At 34.0% G+C, this 21,284-nt stretch overlaps 1 protein-coding gene across 1 annotated transcript in view; it reads left to right on the forward strand.

The window, feature by feature from the left end:
• Nucleotides 1-271: 271 nt before the first annotated feature.
• STAT4 (signal transducer and activator of transcription 4) overlaps nt 272-21,284 on the forward strand; it is a 130,399-nt gene continuing 109,386 nt past the window's right edge. The window contains exons 1-2 of the mRNA XM_051985988.1: nt 272-399; nt 1,586-1,730. Of these exons, the coding sequence (XP_051841948.1) occupies nt 272-399; nt 1,586-1,730 (273 nt within the window). The remainder of the gene's footprint in view (nt 400-1,585; nt 1,731-21,284) is intronic.

A 21,284-nucleotide genomic window follows, 5' to 3' on the forward strand; every position in this document is an offset into this window, starting at 1 on the left:
TTCTAGTTGGAACTTAAAGGAAGCCAAGGAAGATAGTAAGTGGAGTTGAAGAAGGAGATTATTACAAACCTGGGGGAGAGCCAGAAAAAAAAAAAAAGGCCTTGATCCAAAATTCAAATTAAAAGATTTAAATAAAATTCTATTTACTCCCCAATTCTTTTTGAGGGGTTATTTTAAAGTTGTTTGGAAGAAAATTAGGTAGATCTATGACTATATTCTGCCATCTTGGTTCCACCTCTAACAAAATTCTATTTTCATTCTCTTTTAGATTATGTCTCAGTGGAATCAAGTTCAACAACTGGAAATCAAGTTTTTGGAGCAAGTAGATCAATTCTATGATGATACTTTCCCCATGGAAGTTCGACATCTTCTGGCCCAGTGGATTGAAGGCCAAGATTGGTAGGTTCAAACATATTTGTAGTTTTTAGAAACTGATACCTAAATGCTTTGGTCTGTTCATGGACTGTGAAAATGTAGTTTGTTCCAAGATGTAGTTTGTTGCACCTTTTCAAGCTTCTTAAAAAAATACTTATTTAGAATGTGATATATTGTCTTTTGAAAGTTTCACCCAACATGAACAGAAATTTAATAGTAATAAGATTTCCATTGTTTTAATTTCCAAAGCAAAATTGAATAATACCTTAGTGGTTTGCTTTCTGAATAGCTGAAGAATGAAACAAATGTTTTTTATTGTTGGGCACAAATGATTTGTTTGATAAGAAACTTGATAAGAAAATCAGATACTTTCTCATAAAGTACATGATTTTCCTAAAATCTGGTGCCTTCTTGGGGGGATTCTAAAAAGCAAATTTCACCTAAGTATAATTTTTGTTGTTGTTCAATTGCTTTCAGTCATGCCCAGTTCTCCATGGCCCCAATTGAGATTTTCTTAGTAAAGATACTGGATTGCTTTGCCATTTTGTTTTCCAGCTCATTTTACAGATGAGGAAACTGAGTCAAACAGGGTTGAATGAATTGCCCTGGGACACATAGCTAGCAAAATTTTTGAGGCTAGATTTGAATTCAGGTCTTCCTGACTCCAGACCTGGTATACTATCTCCTGCCCCAACTATAGCTAGCTAATTAGCAAAATACAGCACATCCTTTGAAAAAGCAAGAGTAGATCTTCATCAAATGAAAGAAAAGAAAAAATAATTTTTGGAAAAAGTGGTCAATGACTTGACATACTTTTCCCCAAAACTACTTAAGATTCTTAATATTGATTCACTGATTTTTTAATTTGCCTAGGGAAATAATTGTTTAAGAAGCCATGATTCTTATCCATCCTTAGTACATTATTATGCTAGTTGGGCTTATATCACATCCTTGATGTCAGGTGCTATAATACTTTATATAACGGTCTAGTGGCATTGATGGTCTGCTGTGGTGTTAACATAAACAAGAGATAATCAAATATAGTTAAATATTTTTTCCACTTGATATGAAATTTAAAATTCTATGAAAGGCAAGGAGCTAAGCAAATGAATTTTTCAAAAAGAGTTGATGTTTTCCTGTTGTACCAAGCACTCTATGCAAACTTAATCATAGCTAAATAATATCTAATAGTAACATCCTTTTTTAACAGGGAAGCAGCTTCAAACAATGAGACCATGGCAACAATTCTCTTACAAAACCTGCTACTGCAACTGGATGAGCAATTGGGTCGGGTTGCCCAAGAGAAGAACCTGCTCTTGATACATAATTTAAAAAGAATCAGGAAATTGCTTCAGGTGAGAGCATCTGTCCTACTTTCCTTGATAAGTGTTTGGATTAAGTGTTTTTGTAAGTTTAAAAGTCAGAAATGGTATTTTGAATGGAATTTTACTGGGATCCCATGTATATAACACACACATGGTTTGGCACGTGGCTTCCATTTTTTACATTTATTTTATTGGTTTAATTTGTTGTGGACCTAGTTTATGGCATGTGACGATAGCTAGCTAGATAGCATTGACCTGAGGTAGCACAAGGCCTAGGATAAAATAAAGTTAATATTTTCTATATTAACAGAGAGAGCTGGGGGGAAAAAATGATTCGAGGTAGAATAATGCTGTCATATGCTTATTTAGAACTTAAATAATACCTAAAGATTTATAAAATTCTTTAGAACTCTTTAGAAATATTATTTCCTCATTTGAACCTCACAGCTGTCCTGGGAGAAAGATGCTATTATACTCCATTTTACAGATGAGGAAGACAAGGCAGATAGATGTTAAGTAATTTGTTCAGGGCCACATACCTGGGAAGTATCTGAGGCTGAAGATCTACAAGGATTATTATTACCAATTCCTTTCATTGTCAAGGAGAGGAGAGTCCCTAAACTTTGACTCTTAACATCATGGTTTTGGATGTGTGTGTTGAAAGGCCAGTTAGACAATCTTTAAAGGAAACTAAGGATTTTATAAGGTATAAAAGAGGAGGGTGTTCCAGGCACAGAGAGCCTGGGAAAAGACAGGGAGGGAGATGAATGTTCTATACAGAACAACAAATAGACCAGTTTGGCTGGAATCACACAAACACCAATAACGACACCACCAAAAACAACTAGTATTTATATAGCACTTACTCTGTGCTAGGCATTATATTAGGCCTTTATAAATATTATGTTATTTGATCATCACTTGATTATGGTCATAGAGCTAATAAAGGTCTAGTGTAGAATTTGCACTGAGGTTTTCCTGACTTTTAGGTCAGAGCCACCTAGCTTAATATATCCTGTGCTAGTGCTCAAGAACTTGAATTGATTTCTTTATAACTCCCAAATAAATTCTTTGCCTGGAATTTATCACCTTTTCTAATCTAATTTCACCCTGTTTTCCCCCTACTTAACATTGTTTCAGCTCTATTCTGGTAGGTCTGCTCACTGTTCTCTAACCACTGTGCCATCCATCATTCCTATCTTTGAACCCGTGTTGTTCCCCAGTCTGGAATGTCCTCCCTTCTTCATCCTACATATCATAAGCATCATTCAAAATCCAACTCTTGTGTTACCTCATCCTTGAAATCTTTCCTAGCTTCAGTAACCAGAAGGGGTCCCCAGTGCTGTCACAAACTGAGCCCAAGCTCATAGTGACATAAAAAAGCATCCTAAAATGAGGAGGTGGAGATGTTTCCTCATGGTAAAAAAAAAGGGACCCCAATATATAGAGAAACTAACTGTGGGGAGGACCTCTCTTTCCTCTCCAGAGAAATTCTCTCCAGAGAACCTATCATTTGGTAGATAACTATTTTAGCTAATTCTTGTAAATCATAACAACTATAGCTAACATTTATAGAGCTCACTAAACTTTACAAAGAGAAGGAAACAGCAAAGTATTTTTGCCAGAAAACCCCATATGGGGTAATGAAGAGTCAGACATGACTGTATGACTGAACAATAAAATTTACAAAACATTGAGAAGTAGTTATTATTCTCATTTTACCAAAGAAGAAACTGAGATTGGAAAAGATCATATGATACCACATTCTGGGAGTATAAAGGTATATAAATGTGTATATAGTATATAAAATCCCTAAGTTTCATGATTTTAGTTAGTAAAGGAGAAGGACCTTTGGTATATCTTTGTCTCCGTTATTAAGTATCTGAGGTGAGATTTGAACTCAGGGCTTCAAGTCCAACTCTTAGCTAGTGCAACACCTAAATATCTATGTCCTAATCTAGTTATTGAATTCCACTGGGCATCAAAGAACCTGATATTTGATGGAGTAGAACTGAAGAGATAACCAACCCCCCAAAACAATCCAATCCATATTTTGTGGGAGGGGGCTAAAAGAGATATGCCATTTTAGAACTGGAAGAAACCTTAGAAATAAGGTATCCAAATTCTTACTTTAACATATAAGAAAAGTGAAACTGTAGGAAAAAAGCTAGCTTCTCAAGTTCACAATGAAAGATTCATTCAACTCTTAATGAAATTAAGTCTGAGTTAAGGCCAAATGGAGCCTGAATTTCATAAACTGACATGACTTTTAGAATTGGAAGGAATTTTATAAGCCATCTTATTCAACTTCATTATTTTACACAGGAGAAAACAGAGGTTCAGAGTTACTGTCAGAAGAGAAATTAGAACTCTTCCCCATACTTCTCATGCAGGCTCTTTTAGTCAGATTATTAAAATTCATCAACTCCTTTCACCACATTCTGGAAGTATAAAGCTATAAAAAGCCTATTCTTGTTTAAAGTCCTTCATCTCATGACTTAAACCAACAAGCTAAACAGGGAGAAGGATCTTGGGTATACCTTGGTCTCTATCCTCATCTCTATTGGCTACTCTGTTTTGGGGGGGGAAAGTTTAAGCAGTAAAGTTCTACATTTTCATGAAGAGAAAAATTCCAGGGACAGAGGAAACTGATTTATTTTAATAAAAGGTCCATGATTCTAGACTCAAGGGACGAATCCTATCCCTACCTTGCTGCCTGGATTTATCCAAACCAAGATAGATCATACTTAGGTGATGGGAAATTTGAGTTTTCCCCCTTTCCTAATTACTCTCCACAGGCAAAAGATCCCACTCTAAGGATGACCCGTAACACTTCCAAATAGGCTCTTATTCCTGCCCCCATGCAGTGAAACATGAGAAATCAGAAAACAAAACAAAGAAAGATAGGCAACAAGATTGAAATTGCAAAGTTTTCTAGTAAGTTAGAGACACTTTCTCTGCTTTCTTTCCTCCCTATTCTGGCCCCATCATAGGTGAGTAAGGTAAAGGAACGTGGAATATGGTGGAGTTCTAGTTCATTGCTATGTTCCCATCTCTCCCCAGACAGTGAGTTCTAAAAAGTAGCCTTTGGGAAACCACTTTCTCACTGAAGAGCTAGGGTTTGGGACCTGAAATGGAGCATCTTTCTATCTCACGGCTGAATCAGAATTTGGATCTATTCAGTTTAGGTAGTCTATGGCACTAACTCCCTCATACGGCTCCACCTCCATCCCAAAACCATTTTCTACCCTCATACAACAAAGCCACACCACATCACTAGGTCCCACCTCTGCTTGCTCAGAAGGACACATTTGCTGTTCTGTGGTCCTTTAAAGCCTCCAAATGAGGCAAATTTCTCACTCTGGGGCCCAACTCTGTGTGCTAGTACAATTTTATTCTTCACACTTTCTTTCAAACTCCAATTGAATTTGTAGCCAGTGCCACAAAATTTAATATTTGAATCATCTACTGGGTATTAATTTTGCTCCTCAAACTAGACCGTAAACTGCTAGAGGGTAGAGACCCACTTCTTTTTCATCTCTTAAAAGGTTTTTGTTGGCAGGAGATTTGCTTTTTCTCTGGTAATTCTGGAGATCTTGTATCATAAAAGAGAATTTTAAAATTAGCACAGTGCCTGGTACAAAGTAGATGTTTGATAAATATTTATTGACTGATGAAGTAATTTATACAAATAAGTATGATTTTCCCTTTATCAAAACATTAAAGAGCTTTTCTTTCTCTGATTTGTATTCTTTTATCACTTGGGGTTTTAAGCACAGTGTTAACTGCTCCCAGCAAAAACAACAAAAAATGGCATATAATATTGTTTTGGGGGATTGAAAATAAACAAATCTAGAATGTATTTATTTTTCTTCTTAGGAAGGTTATGCATTTTTCTCAGTATTACTAAGTCACTGAATAAACAATTGTATTGTTTAATGCCCTGTAGTTCATGTGTTTTCCTTGGGGTGGATTAGCATGAAGGTCTATGTATTTTATAGTGCCAACTATTATTTAAATGAATTATTTTTAAAAAGCAATGTTGTAAATATTAGTCAGACTTTAATTATCTTAATTCTGATCTTTTAAGGCAAAAAGAGTTCTCCTTTTTTGGGGGATAAGGGGGTAAGGCAATTGGGGTTGGAAGCTGGATTTGAACTCAAGTCCTCCTGAATCCAGGACCAGTGCTCTATCCATAAACATTTCTACCTTTAAGATAATCTCTGAGTATCTCTATTACAAAGACATTATGCTTCATAAATATGAAAACAGATGCTCAATCACTTTTTTAATGAAAAACTATGTAGAATTACTGTTATAGTTTAAAAGGGGCTTTCATCATTCAAATTGGTTGCTGATCATGTAACTTGAATTATTCAGGCATTTTTCTTCTATAAATCCTTTCAACAATGAATCTTAGATACAAATCAATCTGGGATCCCATGAATTGAATTATTCACTTTGACCAATCTGCTTTCTAGGCTTTTTTCTGACTAGTGACTTCCCTGGTTTCCTTTTAAGTCCTACTTAAATCCTACGATCTATCCAAACCCCGCTTAATTCTCATGCCTTCACTCTTTTAATTATTTCCTATTCCTCTGGCATATAGTTTTGTTGGTATATATTTGGTTGTATATTGTCTTAGATTGTAAGCTTCTTAAGGACAGGGACTCTCTTTTGCTCCCTTTTGTATCTCTAACACTTAGCACAGTACCTGCTAAGTGCTTAGTAAATGTTTATTGATTGGTTAGGAAGATCTTCAGTTCAGTTCAAAAACTTGGAGGGAACATGACAAAACAATTTAAAATCATTAATGACAATTCTCAGAACACTTTTAATTCCTAATAATCTTCTAGCTTATGATATTAAATAACTTCACTAGCACTTTGAGGTTTGCAATATATTAGAGGTAGAAATAATCTTTTTATTTGATTTACACTACAACTGAAGTAATTTCATAGAGATGTTATCTTTATTGTACAGGTGAAGAAACTGAGACTCAGGTTCTTTCTCATGTTCTTATAACTGGTAATGTCAAAAGTGGGATTCAAAGTAAAGTCTCCCCTATATCCAAGTATAGCATTTTTTTTCTTTTATGTCATTCATCTTGCTTCTCATAGAACTGTGTGTAGTTTTAAATCTGCTAAGTTGTATGTTCAATAGAATGAAAACTCCTTGAGAACAGGGTCTTTTAAAAACAACAGTAGCAACAAATAAAACAACAATTCTTTGGAGCAGCTAGATAGAATAGTGGCTAGGGCATCAGTCCTGGAGTCAGGAGGACCTGAGCTCAAAACAGGTCCCAGACAGTTAACATTTAATACCTGTGTGACCCGGGGCGGGTTACTTAACCCAATTTGCCTCACCAAAAAAAGAAAAAAGATGACAAATAATCATTCTTTGTATCCCCAATACTTAACACAGGAGATGCTTAATAAAAACTTGTTGGATTGGTTTAAGTAAGCACTTCAGTCAGTCAACAAGCATTTGTCAAGTGCTCATATCACTAGGCTCAAATACAAACTCTTCTGTTCAGATTTAAAGCCCTTTACTATTTGGCTACCTTGCCAGTTTCATTACACATCACCCCCTTCAAACAATGCTATCTAAAATGGCCTCCATGGCTAATTCTTATAGGTGACATTACCTTTCCTAGATCTCTGCCTTTGAATGTTTTTTGTACTGTGTGACACCAGTTTTAATAGTTTCACTAAAGGTGCTGTCCCCGAAGGAATGCATTAACTCCTCATCTTGGTCTCTTAAAATCCCCAGCTGTCTTCATTGTTCAGTTAAGTGACTTACAGAAAGCCTTTCCTGTTCTACTCCCCCAACCTCCCAAGGTATTAATGCCTACTCCTACTGAGTCTACAAATACTAGCAATACTAGCAATACTAAGTAGACTAGGTAGTTTTAAGCATTAGAGTTCCCCGCCTTTAGTTCATTTAATTAAAGTGTGATTGCTTAATATTATAGACGGTTTCATTAAATTCTAGTTGTATTATATTAAATTTGAGTGTTAAACATTACTTTTTGACATAATATAACATATAAAAATTTATGCTACATAATAAAAATATGTAACAGGACTATGCTGATGAATGTTTAACAACTAGCTCTCCAAAACCACAAGACATACTTTTTTTATTATAGCTTTTTATTGACAAAACATATGCATGGGTAAATTTTCAACATTGACTCTTCTGTTCCAACTTTTCCCCTCCTCCCCCATATTCCCCTGCCTAGATGACAGGTAGTCCATACATGTTAAAAATGTTAAAAGTATATGTTAAATTCAATATATGTATACCTATTTATACAGTTAAGACACACTTCAAAGACTAATCAACATTAACATTTTTTTCATCACTTCCTTAAGTTAAGAAACTACTTATAAAATAATAAACCAAACCTTGATTTGTAGTGATTGCCAATTTCCAACGTATAAATGCTTACACTGAAAATTTAACAGTTACTGAGTCCAGAACATCCTTGAAATACAGGCATACACACACACACACACACACACACACACACACACACACACACACAAACACACATATGCATGCATGCATACATACATAACATTAAAAATACTTCTTTAAAGTTATTTAGGACTTTAGATGACACCTTTTGACTCCTTTCTACAAAGCTAGAGGCTTTAGTCTTCAATATGATATTTAAGGCTAAGGGGACTATGCTGAATCTTGCATATGTCACATGTCATCAATTTATAGCTAAATGAAGCTGAATCATTGCTCAAGAGACTCCCAACAAGATGTATTTTTTAGTGTTTCCATGATAAGAAATTATAGCTTGGGTAATGGTCTTTCTATACTCATTAACAACCTTTTCTTTAAAAAAAAAAAAAAGGAAGAGAAAAACAAACAAACCCTCCATTCATTAGAACACGTGATTTATGGAGCAGTGTATTAGTTAGTTCTGTGGTTAGTAACCACAAGCAAAAGTCAAATCAAGAAGACCATCAGGAAAAACTTAAAAGGAAGGGAGAAACAATAGAAAAAAATCTCTCTATTAATATCTTGATTTCTTTCTGTAAAGACATTTTTGATTGACTGAAAATAAGAGCTGATTATTTGAAAGTAGAAATGTTTTGCTTCTGCTCAAGCCTGTAACTCACCAGCTGATTTTGAGTTCATTACCTCTCGTAGGATGCTTAATATGACAAACAATAATGCTGAAATTTGATAAAGTGGAGAATTTAAAGACACGTTGCCTTTGCAATTTTATACTGTTCTCTAAAGGTAAGAGAAGAGGGGGGAAGTTGGTCTGAATAAGTCTGACTTACTAAGAGTACTTCTGACCTTAGCTTCTTACTCAAACAACTTTCTCAGTTCACTCCTCTTCCTTCCCTTCTGCACACCACACACAAAAAGAATTATGGGGCCTGACCTCAACATAAGACTTAAAAATTATTTCATTTAGCCTCTTTGTATTAACCCTCAGAGAGCATTGTGTTGAAGGCTTAGTTCAATTCTAGTTTATTAGAAAGTATATGGGTGACAACCACATGAAAACCAATTTTTTTTACCAAAAGTTCCTATAAACCTCAAATGATTTTCTTTGTGATGATAGATTCATACTTTTACCAATAATGCAAGACATATCTCTATTTTTGTTTTGTGTACAGTTTCTTCTCATCACACTTCATTTTGATCATTAAATACTTCTTTATTTCCAGAAAGAACAATGAAATCAGACTTATCTACAACATAAGTCATTCAAAATCAGTTCTCTCAAGAAAATCTCCTTATTTCTATACACCCCCCCTCAAAAAAAATGATTATAACAGGTTTCTTTACTATGTTAATTTTCATCTGGAAAGCAAATTTCTCAGATTTAAAAATAATTTTTCTTTTATTTGGGATGGAGTTTATCCATCTAATTGGAGAGCTTCTTCTCTCTACCACAAAAATAGCAGGTAGATTAAATCCACAAAGAGTCACCTAGCTGGAAAATACACCCAAGATTCCTCCTGATTTGAAAGCTCGGGTTTCACTTTCCCAAGTCTGAACTTTCAAATAACTAGCTACAGTGGACTTGAGTTTCCCAGGAAACACTGATATTTTACATCTTTCAGAAAATGCTGGAATTTGAAAGGATGTCACCTGAACTTTAAAAAAAGAAAAGAAAACAGTACGGCTAGAAAGGTCTACTTTATCTGTGGTCATGAGGCCCATGTAAATATCATCCACATGGCAGCTCTTATTTGTGTTCCAGGTGTCTCCTGACTCCTGTCTGGATCTCCTGCCTATGATTTCCACCCTATGACACCTATTAACAAAATCCAAAAGAATGACTTGGGCCACCTCAGTCACAATGTGCATTGAAGAAACTGCTCAATCACTACCATTTTAATGTGGTGGACTGGGAGTTTGACACTTCTAATCTAGCTGAATTTGGGCAAGCCTCTGCATTTGCTTTTTTCATTGGGAAAATGGGGAAGTTTGCACAGATGATAGTTATAGTTATGGTCCCTTCATTTCCAATTTAACATGATAATTTTATCAGACAACTTTTCTTAAGATCAGTATTTTAGATTATCATTTAGGAGAGGAATTCTGGATGTGGCCTAGTAAAAAAGAAGTCAAGCATAGAAAGTCTTGAAATAGAAGTCATAGGGGGTTGAGGCAGCTAAAGGACAAGATAAAGGGACTGGTACTTGGGGAAAGGAGAAGAAAGAAAGGTGCTAAGAGCATATTTTTTGGAACCAATCTTGAATTTATCTCCACTGAGGGGCATCATGGTATTAGTTTAAATTCAGTTTCTAATCCTTACTAGTTGTGTGGTCTTTAACTTCCCAGAATATGTTTTCTCATTTACAAATTGAGGTTGATGTTTGCAATACTCACAAGATTGCTACGAAGGCAATTCTTCACATACTTTCAAGACCAACATAAATGTGAATTGCTAGTATTATCAATAGTGAACCAATTGAATTCTACATATCAATCTGTGACCTATCATAAAGCAAGAAACTCCTGGTTAGTTTGAAGTTCACAGAAAAATTATCATTTTATCACACCTTCCCATAGGGAAGAAGTACAGATTAAAGTCTACCATTGCTTGAAACAGTTTAATAGAATTAGTTTGGGGCAAGTACTAAGCTGATACTTAATTGTTATTGTTCAGTTGTTTCAGCTATGGATGCATCTTTGTGATCCAAGCTGAGGTTTCCTTGGCAGAGATGCTGAAGTGGTTTATCATTTTCTTCTCTAGATCATTTTACAGATGAGGAAACTGAGGCATACAGGATTAAGTGATTTGCCTAGGGTCACACAGCTAGTGTCTGAAGGTAGATTTGAACTCAGGAAGATGTCTTCCTAACTCCTCCTTCTTCAAAAGCCAGTAAAACACCATTTTCTGTATGAAACTTCCCCTAGTAAGAGGTAATCTCTTTTCCTTATCAGATATCATATGATTTTATCCCTCTTACTTAATTTGTATTATATTTATACATATTATCTTTCCTCCTGCATTACACAGGGAAGAAGATTGGCTTGTTTACTTTTTTATCCTTCTTCATGACTGCTACAGCATATTGCATGTAATAAGTTATATGTAATTTATTAAATTAAAGTTAAAATAATTTAAATTAAATTAATATGTTAAAATTTATTAAACATTTATTTATTGAATATTTATTGAGTAAATGAGTGAATGAATGTAACCTATTAACTATCCCTGAAAACTTCATGTTATCTACAGAAGTGAGAAGTATACTATTGTAGACATGTCTTTATAGATAGTAAGTTTGTGAGAAGGCCTACAATGATTATCCCCTTAACAATAATTTATGTTTTTTGTTTTGTTTTTTTAGTTTGATAATAGCTTTTTTATTTTTAAAATATATGTAAAGATAGTTTTCAACATTTGCTCTTGCAAAACCTTGTGTTCCAAATTTTTCTCCCTCCTCTAGACAGAAAATAATCCCATATAGGTTAAACATGTTCAATATTAATTTATTACCACATCTCTTCTTAACATCTGGAGCTCAAAAGTAATTAGGGACATGAGCTGCTTGCTTAATAAACTGGGGAAAACCTCCTTTCTCCCAAGCAATTGCTCATTCTTATATAGCTTAACATTACTAATCTTCTAGACTTGAATTACTCATGATATAATCTATTTTCAGGACAACAATTAATAACACAGGCATAAATAATTATTTACAATATTGTAATTGAGAGAAAGATCACAGTCAGTCACCTCTCATCTCACTTCTACTCTTGAGTTCTTTGCAGTTTGGAAACACAGTCCTACCATTTAGGTTCCGTGAGTATTGACTAAAGTTTCTCCAGAATCATCTTCTTAATTATTCACAATATAGTATCATATTTCCCCTTTATATTTCCTTTCTATTTACCTTTCAGGAAATGAATTCTTTCTGTTCTCTCATAGTCTTTCTCCAACCACAGAAGAAAGTCTTTTCACAGATATCAACTAAAATCAAACTTCTTAACCAAATAATTAAAACTCCATTTTTTTTACAGATAGCAATTAAAACTCAACTCACAGATTCCTCAAAGATTGCATTTAGAATTCATATTCTCCTCAGACTCCTTAAGGAACAGGAGTTACATTTTTTACTGTTCAAGATGCCATAGATCCTTAAAGAGACAATAACATTTAACTTATCTCTGTAGGAGAGGTTACTGAAACTGGATTTGCACTTACTAATATCTTCAGTTGAGAATAGTTTTTTGCACTTAGTAATGTTTTATTTTTTCCAATTACATGTAAAGATAGTTTTCAACATTCATTTTTGTAAGATTTTGAGTTTCAAATTTTTCTCCTTCCTTCCTTCTTTCACCCCTCCCCAAAACAGCAAGCAATCTAATATAGGCTATACAAGTACAAACATGCTATACATATTTCCATATTAGTCATGGTGTGAAAGAAGAATTGAAACAAAAGGGAAAAACCATAAGAAAGAAAAAAACAAATTTTAAAAAGTGAATATAGTGTGCTTCAATCTTCATTCATTACTTTCTCTGGATATGAATGGCATTTTCCATCACAAGTCTTTGGAATTCTCTTGGAATTGCTGAAAAGAGATAAGTGTATGACAGTCGATCATCACATAATGTTACTGTTGCTGTGTACAATGTTCTTCTAGTTCTGCTTACTTTACTCAGCATCAATTCATTTAAGTCTTTCCAGGTTTTTCTGTACATGCATGCTCATCATTTCTTATAAAACAATAATATTCCATAACATTCATATAACACAATTTATTTAGTCATTCCCCAATTGATAAGAATCTCCTCAATTTCCAGTTCTTTGTCTCCACAAAAGATTCAGCTGAGTTTTTGATGAGAAAGAGCATTATGATAGAGCTCCCACTAAAAATCTCCTTTTAGAGAAGAAAAGCTGTAGTGTAGTTGTTTAGGCAGTTATATCATCTAATTATATTATCCTCCTACCCACCATATCTTTTCTTTGTCTACAAAACCATCATGAAACATTTTGCCAAATGCTTTCTATGTCTTCTCTTCTCCAATTTCATGATATCTACTGTGTATAATACAGTTCCATAGTCACTAAGAATATGGTTTAAAAATGACACAATATTTGTCTTGAAGGAATTTGTAATGTAATAAGGAGAGTATAACATTTACACAAAAAAGTATGAGAAGTTTTTTATACTTATTTAGATAAGGGCAAAGGTAAGATCTAGACATGAGGCTATTAAAAAATTGTAGGGATCACAAATTGCTTTCAAATGTTATGCAGAGGTAGAACAAAAAAAAGTGTCATGGAAGAGGTAGTACTTGAACAAAACTTAGAAGAAAGAGGATTTCAACATGTAAACAAGTAGAGGAAGAGCATTCTATTCATGAAGAACAGCTTATATAAATTCATGGAGCCAGGACCAGATCAGGGATAATCTATTAATTCAATTTGGTTGTAACACATAGCTCAAGAACACCAGAGAGTTGGAAGGCAGGGTTAGAACCAGATATGAAACTTTTATTTCATGACTAACAGCATCAAGAAACCACTGAAAGTTTTTGAACAAGGGATTGACAGTTACATTATTTTGACAACCACATAAAGGATGGATTTCAAAGGAAACAGAAATTCCAGGTAGGAGACTATTACAGTAGGTTAAGTGAGAGGCAAACATGTAAACCGAGAAGAAGGCATGAGTGAAAGATATTGTGGAGAACCAACCAAAGATATTGTGGGAAAGTGACTGAACATGGGCGATAAGGAAAATGAAAGAGTCAAAAATGATTCTAATCTTTATGATAGAGAGGACAGTGGTGCTATCAATAGAAATAAGGGTGTTGTAAGTAGAAGCTTGTATGGAAAGAGAGGATGAGCTTAGTTTGAAATGTATTTCATTAGGTACAAAGGATTTTAGGGCAGAGATGCCTTAGATTGCATTGGAAATACAGCTCTGGGATCACAGGGGAGAAATTAAGTCTGAGTTTATAGATTTGATAGATGTTAACATGGGAGTAATAACTGAATCCAAGGAAATAGATGTAATCAAATAGCAAAGAGTATGGATTGCAGGGGAAAAAAGCCAAAGCCAAAGATGAAATTAGTTGTTATTTGTTCTAAGGACTCTCTACTCATTGCCTTTCCCTATAACACATAAGCTTCTTGAAAACTGGCACTATTTCAAATGTTTTTATGTTTCCAGAGTATTACAGAATATCTGGCATATAGTATATACTTAATAAATGCTTCCTGATTGACTGGCAGTGGTGCCAAGTGGATCCCAGGAATCTTCCCATTCCTAAATGCTGACCAGCTATTTATTTGATAATACATTGAAAACTGTGCTAAAATTTGGAACTATGCCCAAAGAACTATCAAACTGTGCATACCCTTTGCACAGTGTTTCTACTGGTTCGTATCCCAAAGAGATCATAAAAAAGGGGGAAAGGACCCACATGTACAAAAATGTTTGTAGCAGCTCTTTTTTATAGTGGCTAGAAACTGAGGGGAGGTTCATCATTTGGGGAATGGCTGAATAAGTTATGATGAATGGAATGGAATATTATTGTTCTATAAGAAATAATCAGCAGGATGATTTCAGAAAATCCTGGAGAAATTTGATGAACTGATGCTATATGAAGTGAGTAGAACCAAGAAACATTGTGCACAGCAATAACAAGAGTATGTGATGATCATCTGTGATGGACTTGGCTCTTTTCCGCAATGCAGGGATTCAGGCCAATTCCAATAGAGTTGTGATAAAGAGAGCTATCTGCATGTAGAGAGAGGATTATGGGAACTGAATGTGGATCACAACATAGTATTTTCACCTTTTTTTTGTTGTTGTTTGCTTGCTTATTTTTTCTCTCATATTTTTTCCTTTTTGATCTGATTTTTCTTGTGCAACACGAACAATGTGAAAATGCATTTAGAAGAATTGCACATATTTAGCTTATACTGTATTACTTGCTGTCTAGAGAAGGGGACAGTTGGGGAGAAGGGAGAAAAACATGGAACACAAAGTTCTACAAGGGTGAATGTTGAAAACTATCTTTGCATTTATTTTGAAAAAAATCTATTATAATTTTTTTAAAAGAGAAGAAAAAATGTGCCAAAAATCACTCTTTAGCTTTTTTTGAAAATTGGGGGAAAAAAAACATCATTTACCCATTTCTAATTTTCTAGCAGCTCTTCTATTCTTAATGAATCTCTTCTATCATCCACAAATCTTACGGCAATCCACAAATCTTTGATGGCAATTAAATGAGCAATCTGAAGATTCATCATCCCAATTTTTGATCCACCAGACCTAGAATTTATTTTAGGTTTTCCTTATAAATTGGATGGTAAATTTACCATCCTCTGACTTACTTGCAGCTTTAAATCCTCCTTAAGCAAAGTAACAGTGATTATATCTTTTAACACTGGCCTATTTACTTGAAGCAATAAACCTGTCCCAGCCTTGTTAAGACCTACCTAATATATAATATACATATATGAAATATAATATAATATATCATGCTTATTATCTTTAGCATTTAAAAAATATTCTGCTCATTTCAAGATTTATGCACCATTATATGTCTGTACCACCTTTTCTCTTTCTGTTCTTCCTTGTGCACAAATCCCTCATTCTATCCTTTGAATGTGTCTTTTCAGCTCTGAGTTCAATGAAGAATAACAGTTATAATAGTCTTTTTAGATGCCTCCCATTTTTCTGCCTCACTGGAATTATATCCAATCATATTATTAGAACTTCACTTCTGAGAGTCATTCATTCTCTCTTTAGTCATCTTTTAACAAATGGAGAATGGTTGGACTAGACCTGTAAGGTAGCTTTCTGCTCTAAATCTATTATCCAATGATCTTGTAATTTCAGCACATATTACTATTTCTTTGAACTCTTTGAAAACTGCGTAGGGTACAAATCTGACTATGTCAAGCACTCCTCCTTGACAACTATATACTATAAAATAATATGATCACTTTCCCCAAAATTTCCTACTTTTTCTTTACCAATCATTTCTTCCTGATCTAAATTGAGTCCAAAATAGTGTCCTACTAGTTGCAAATTTTTGGAAAGGAACTTATTTATCAGATGTTCTATTTACAGAAGAATAAGACCTCTGAAAAATATACTATTAGTTAGAAGTCCCTTGATACTATAATATCTTGCTTTTCTATCAATTTACAATGGAAAAAAATTATCCATATTCTGCATTTAACTAGACAATTTATACTAAACTACAATAAGGATATCAGTTGTTTTTCTCTTCTTTAATTCTTAACTAAATATGCTTTTCTAATAACCTCTGATTATTAGAATACATAAGCATATATTTCTTAACATATAATATTACTTTGATATCCATTCTATGAAATCTGTTGACTTTGAACAAAATGCATAGCTCTTTTCCTGTATTCTAGCCACAGTTCCTACTGAATCTCAGTAATGCTACTGAAATCATAGTTATCTCTTCATGTTAAACTTTGGAGTTCATATTATTTCTTTTTTTTCTTGAGGCAATTGGGGTTAAGTGATTTGCCCAGAGTCACACAGCTAGGAAATATTAAGTGTCTGAGATCAAATTTGAACTCAGGTCCTCCTGACTTCAGGGCTGGAACTCTATGCACAGTGCTACCTAGCTGCCCCAAATACGAGTTTCTTTTCTTTTTTTCTTTCTTTCTTTCTTTCTTTTTTTCTTTCTTTCTTTCTTTCTTTCTTTCTTTTTTTTCTTTTTTTTTTTTTTGCTGAGGCAATTGGGGTTAAGTGACTTGCCCAAGGTCACACAGTTAGGAAGTGTTAAGTCATGTTATTTCTTACCTTGGACTTTGTGCCTTGATATATTGAATTTTTGGTAATAAGTGTTGTTCTTACCTTACCAGTTCATTCTTCTTGGAATTAGAAGTCACTTCCTCTTTTTCCATTCTTCTTCCTGCGCCATATCTGATATTTCTCATTTTATGTTTTTTTTTTTTAGTTTAGCTGATCATTTCCCTCCTACCTTTCTGCTTCCATTAATGTTCTTGAATAATCAAGTCTCTAGTCAAACCAGTTCTATTCGGTCTTCATGGGATAGATTCTATCCTAGCCAGGAATTCATCAGTTTGGTACTTTAGTCATGGTTCAAAAAAAAAAAAAATAAAATCTTATTTATAGGCATCAGGAAAATTATTGGAACAACTGTGACTCTTGAGTATTTCTTACCCCCATATTCAATCTGTCACCAAGGCCTATTGATTTAACCTTTGCAACATCTCTGGAACAAACCCTTTCTCTCCTCTAACACTGTCACACTGTGGTGCAGACCCTCATTATTTCATGCCTGGATTCTTATAATAACCTGCTAATGGGTCTGCTTGATTCAACTTTCTCTCTACTCCAATCCATCCTTCATTCAACAGTCAAAGTAATTTTCCTAAACTGTAGGTCATATCATGTTCTTCATCCTTACTCCCAACCTACTCAATAAACCACTGTTGCTCCCTATTATTTCCAGGATTAAATATAAAATGGTCTGCTTGTTATATGAATGGTTATTCAAAGCCTTTTATAGCCTAGCTCACTCTACCTTTCCAATCTTTTTTCACCTTATTACTCAACATTTACTCTTCAGTCCAGTTTCTGGTTGTTCCACAAACAAGTCACTCTACCTTTCAACTCTGAGATTTTTCTCTGGCTATCCTTCATATCTAAAATTTTCTCCCAACTTTTCCTTGACTGCTGATCTTCCTTGCTTCCTTTAAATTCAAACTAAAATTCCACTATACACAAGCAGCCTTCCCTAACCTCTCTTAATACTTATACTTTCCCTCTGTTAATTACCAATATTCATCCTAAATGTAGCTTACTTTTTAGATATTTGTTTACATATTGTCTCTCCCATTAGATTGTAAACTCGTAATTTCTGCCTCTTTTGGTAACTCCAGTGCTTAGCACAATATATGGTAGGTGCCTAATAAATATTTATTGATTGATTTCATGTTAAAGTACTCAAATAGAATGACAATCTTTTGTGGTTCCCCTTGGAAATATATATTGTTAACTACCATGTTTTTGTCACAATTTTATATCATTGGTAACCTGTTTGTGTATTTTCATAGGTTGCTATATGTCACTTAAATTTTTTTTAAATTTTGATATATTTTATTTTGTTAAAAATTTCCAAATTACATAAAAATTTTAATATTAATTTAAAAAATTTTTAATTTCAAATTATTTTTCTCCCTCCATATTACTCCTCCCTATTCATTGAGATGACAAGCAATAATATGCCAATTATGTAAAGTCGCATAAAACATATTTTTTATTAGCCCATTGCAAAAGAAAAACAAAGAAAGTGAAAAAAGTGCTTCAATCTGCACTCAGAGTTGACTAATTCTCTCTCTGGAGACAGACACCCTTTTCCACCATGGGTCTACTTGTCTTGGATCATCTTGAGCAGAGTAACCATTTTTTCACAATTATTTTTACAATATGTTACTTTAAAGCTGGCCTTTTTATTATTATTCCCAATTATTTTACTGTTATTGCCAAGGGATTATGACATATTGCTTCTTTCTTTGACGATTCATGCCCCTTTTCTATAAGAAGAGTCAAATTTATGTTGATATTTGTCATATCTAGATTATTGAGAAGTCAAATTTTATTATCCTCACTTTTCTCCTGTGTCATATTTTTTCTACCTGTTAACTCCCTTGATCTCTATTATGATTTCTATTTTTCCTGATTTTCTCAGACACAAGTGATTAGCAATTAGCATGAGAATACTAATTTCTCAGCTATGCAATCACTGGATACACTTTGCTGATTGCAGACCTTCTTACTAGAATATAAATCCCAACTGCTTCAGAACTGGTTCGCTATGTATTGACTCCATCACAATTCTCCTTTTTAAGTTTAAGCCCTTCATTCTATTGGTTAGTCTTCAGTGGTATCCAAGAATAATTAGTCTCTAATCCCTGTAAAATGCTTTGCCATGTGATGGAATACTTATTAAATATTGGGGGGTTTTAGCCTTATACATAGGAGTTTGGGCTGCTATATATTCCCTGTAGGCAAACCATTAAAGAGTTCATGTACAAGGGAAAGAATTCTGGATCTGGAATGAGAAGACTCAAGTTTGAATTCAGTTTTTACCATTTACTGATTCTGTGACCAAGTAATTTAATTTCTCTGGGACTCAAGTCTCTTCATCTCTAAAATGGGATGGTGGAACAAGATGATAAGTTAGGGTCACTTCTAGTTCTAAATCTATGATGCTACAACCTGTTGAAATACATCTAGATTATATAAACAAGCCATTAGAGCAGGATTTCTTTCCCCTTTTTGCTTCTTGTACTCCTTTGGCACTTTGGTGAAGACTATAGACCCCTTATCAAAAATATTTTTAAATGCATAAAACAAAATACAATGAATTACAAAGCAAACCATAGAGAAATAGAATTTTCAAAATATTTTATGATCAAGTTCTTTCATCCAAGGTTGAGAACCCAAGTATTTGAGGTTTTTCCTTGGAGGAATAAGCCATTTAAGTAATCAACTAACAAATATTTAATAAAAGACAAATCACTGCAATGATGCTTATTACATTAAAAATCAAAGTAAACTTATAAAAAGAATACTCAATAGCAACTGCCTCCAAACAACTATTTAATGAATTGAGGAAGAACAACGAATACCAAAAAAGCACCAAATTCATCTTTAATGTGACATAAATGTGGATGGGTAAGAAATTACTATCTCAAACAATCCTTCAGCTCTAAGAAATGGATTTGTTCTTTGGGAAAAGAAGTTTCAGGTTATTAGGATTGGCAGACATAGTTGCCAAAACTGATTAGCATTTTGCTCCCCGTTTTTTAACATTTCTATTTAAAGTTTTGAATTCCAAATTTTATCCCTCCCTCCCTGCTTCCCTCACCTTCCCCCTCTCTAAGAGAACAAGTAATCAGATGTTATATATGTGCAATTATGCAAAATATTTCCATATTTATCATTTTGTATACATAGACTTGAACAAAAGGAAAAATGCAAGAAAGTGAAAAATAACATGCTTTAATCTGTATTCAATCAATCTAATTTCTTCCTGTAGAGGTGGATTGTATGCTTCATCATTAGTTCTTTGAAATTGTCTTGGATTGATTTTAGTACCTCCCTGCTTTCAATTCTGGGATACCCTGACTAATTAGCATTCAAAAACTTAAAATTTTTGGACATATCACACACACACACACACACACACACACACACTCCATTGCCACAGCTTCAATTAGATATGAAACACTGACCATTTTCATATTCTTGCTACTCTTAAGACTACTCACTTGTCTATTAATGTAAAGGGATATCAAAGTGTATCTGTCTATAGCAGAGGTCCTTGTTTCAGATGTAACAGTTTTATTAGGAGCACTAGTGACTTGAACGTAAAGTTTTTATTTTGTTCTTATGATGCTAGATTATAGATTGAGCACTGAAATTATCTTGTTCAGCCTCCTACTTTTACAAGTAAGAAAATGGAGGTTTAAGAGGAAAAGTGATGCTCTTAAGGTCACAAAACTATTGAGTGTCAGAACCAGAATTTGAACTCATATCTATCTCCTGATTTTGGGACAGCTAGATGGAATGGTCAATAAAATGCTAGTCCTAGAATCAGGGAGACTCATCTTCCTAAGTTCAAATCTGCCTCAGACATTTACTAGCTGTGTGACTCTGGGAAAGTCACTTAATCCTGTTTGACTCAGTTTCTTTACCTGTAAAATGAGCTGGAGAAGGAAATGGCAAACTACTCTCATACCCTTTCCAAGAAATCCAAATTGAGTCATGAAAAGTCAGCTGAAATAGCCGAACAGCAGCAGCATCTGCCTTCAAATATGTGTGTGTGTAAATGGCTGAGTTCCTTGAAGGCAAGGATTAGTTTTGCCTTCTAAAAGGCAAAACTTTTAGAAGTTTTTTCCCTTAGTATTCCTAGGTTATAGCATAGTGTCTGGAATAAAGTAGATGTATCATAAAAGTTTGTTAAGTAGAGGTAAATTAATGTGAAAGAATATTTATGTTGGAGGTTATGGTGCTAGTTCCCATTAGTATTTACTTTGGATTTCTAATAAATGCTCTG

The sequence above is a fragment of the Antechinus flavipes genome, chromosome 3, assembly GCF_016432865.1.
Source record: "Antechinus flavipes isolate AdamAnt ecotype Samford, QLD, Australia chromosome 3, AdamAnt_v2, whole genome shotgun sequence".
In the NCBI taxonomy this organism is placed as follows: Eukaryota; Metazoa; Chordata; class Mammalia; order Dasyuromorphia; family Dasyuridae; genus Antechinus; species Antechinus flavipes.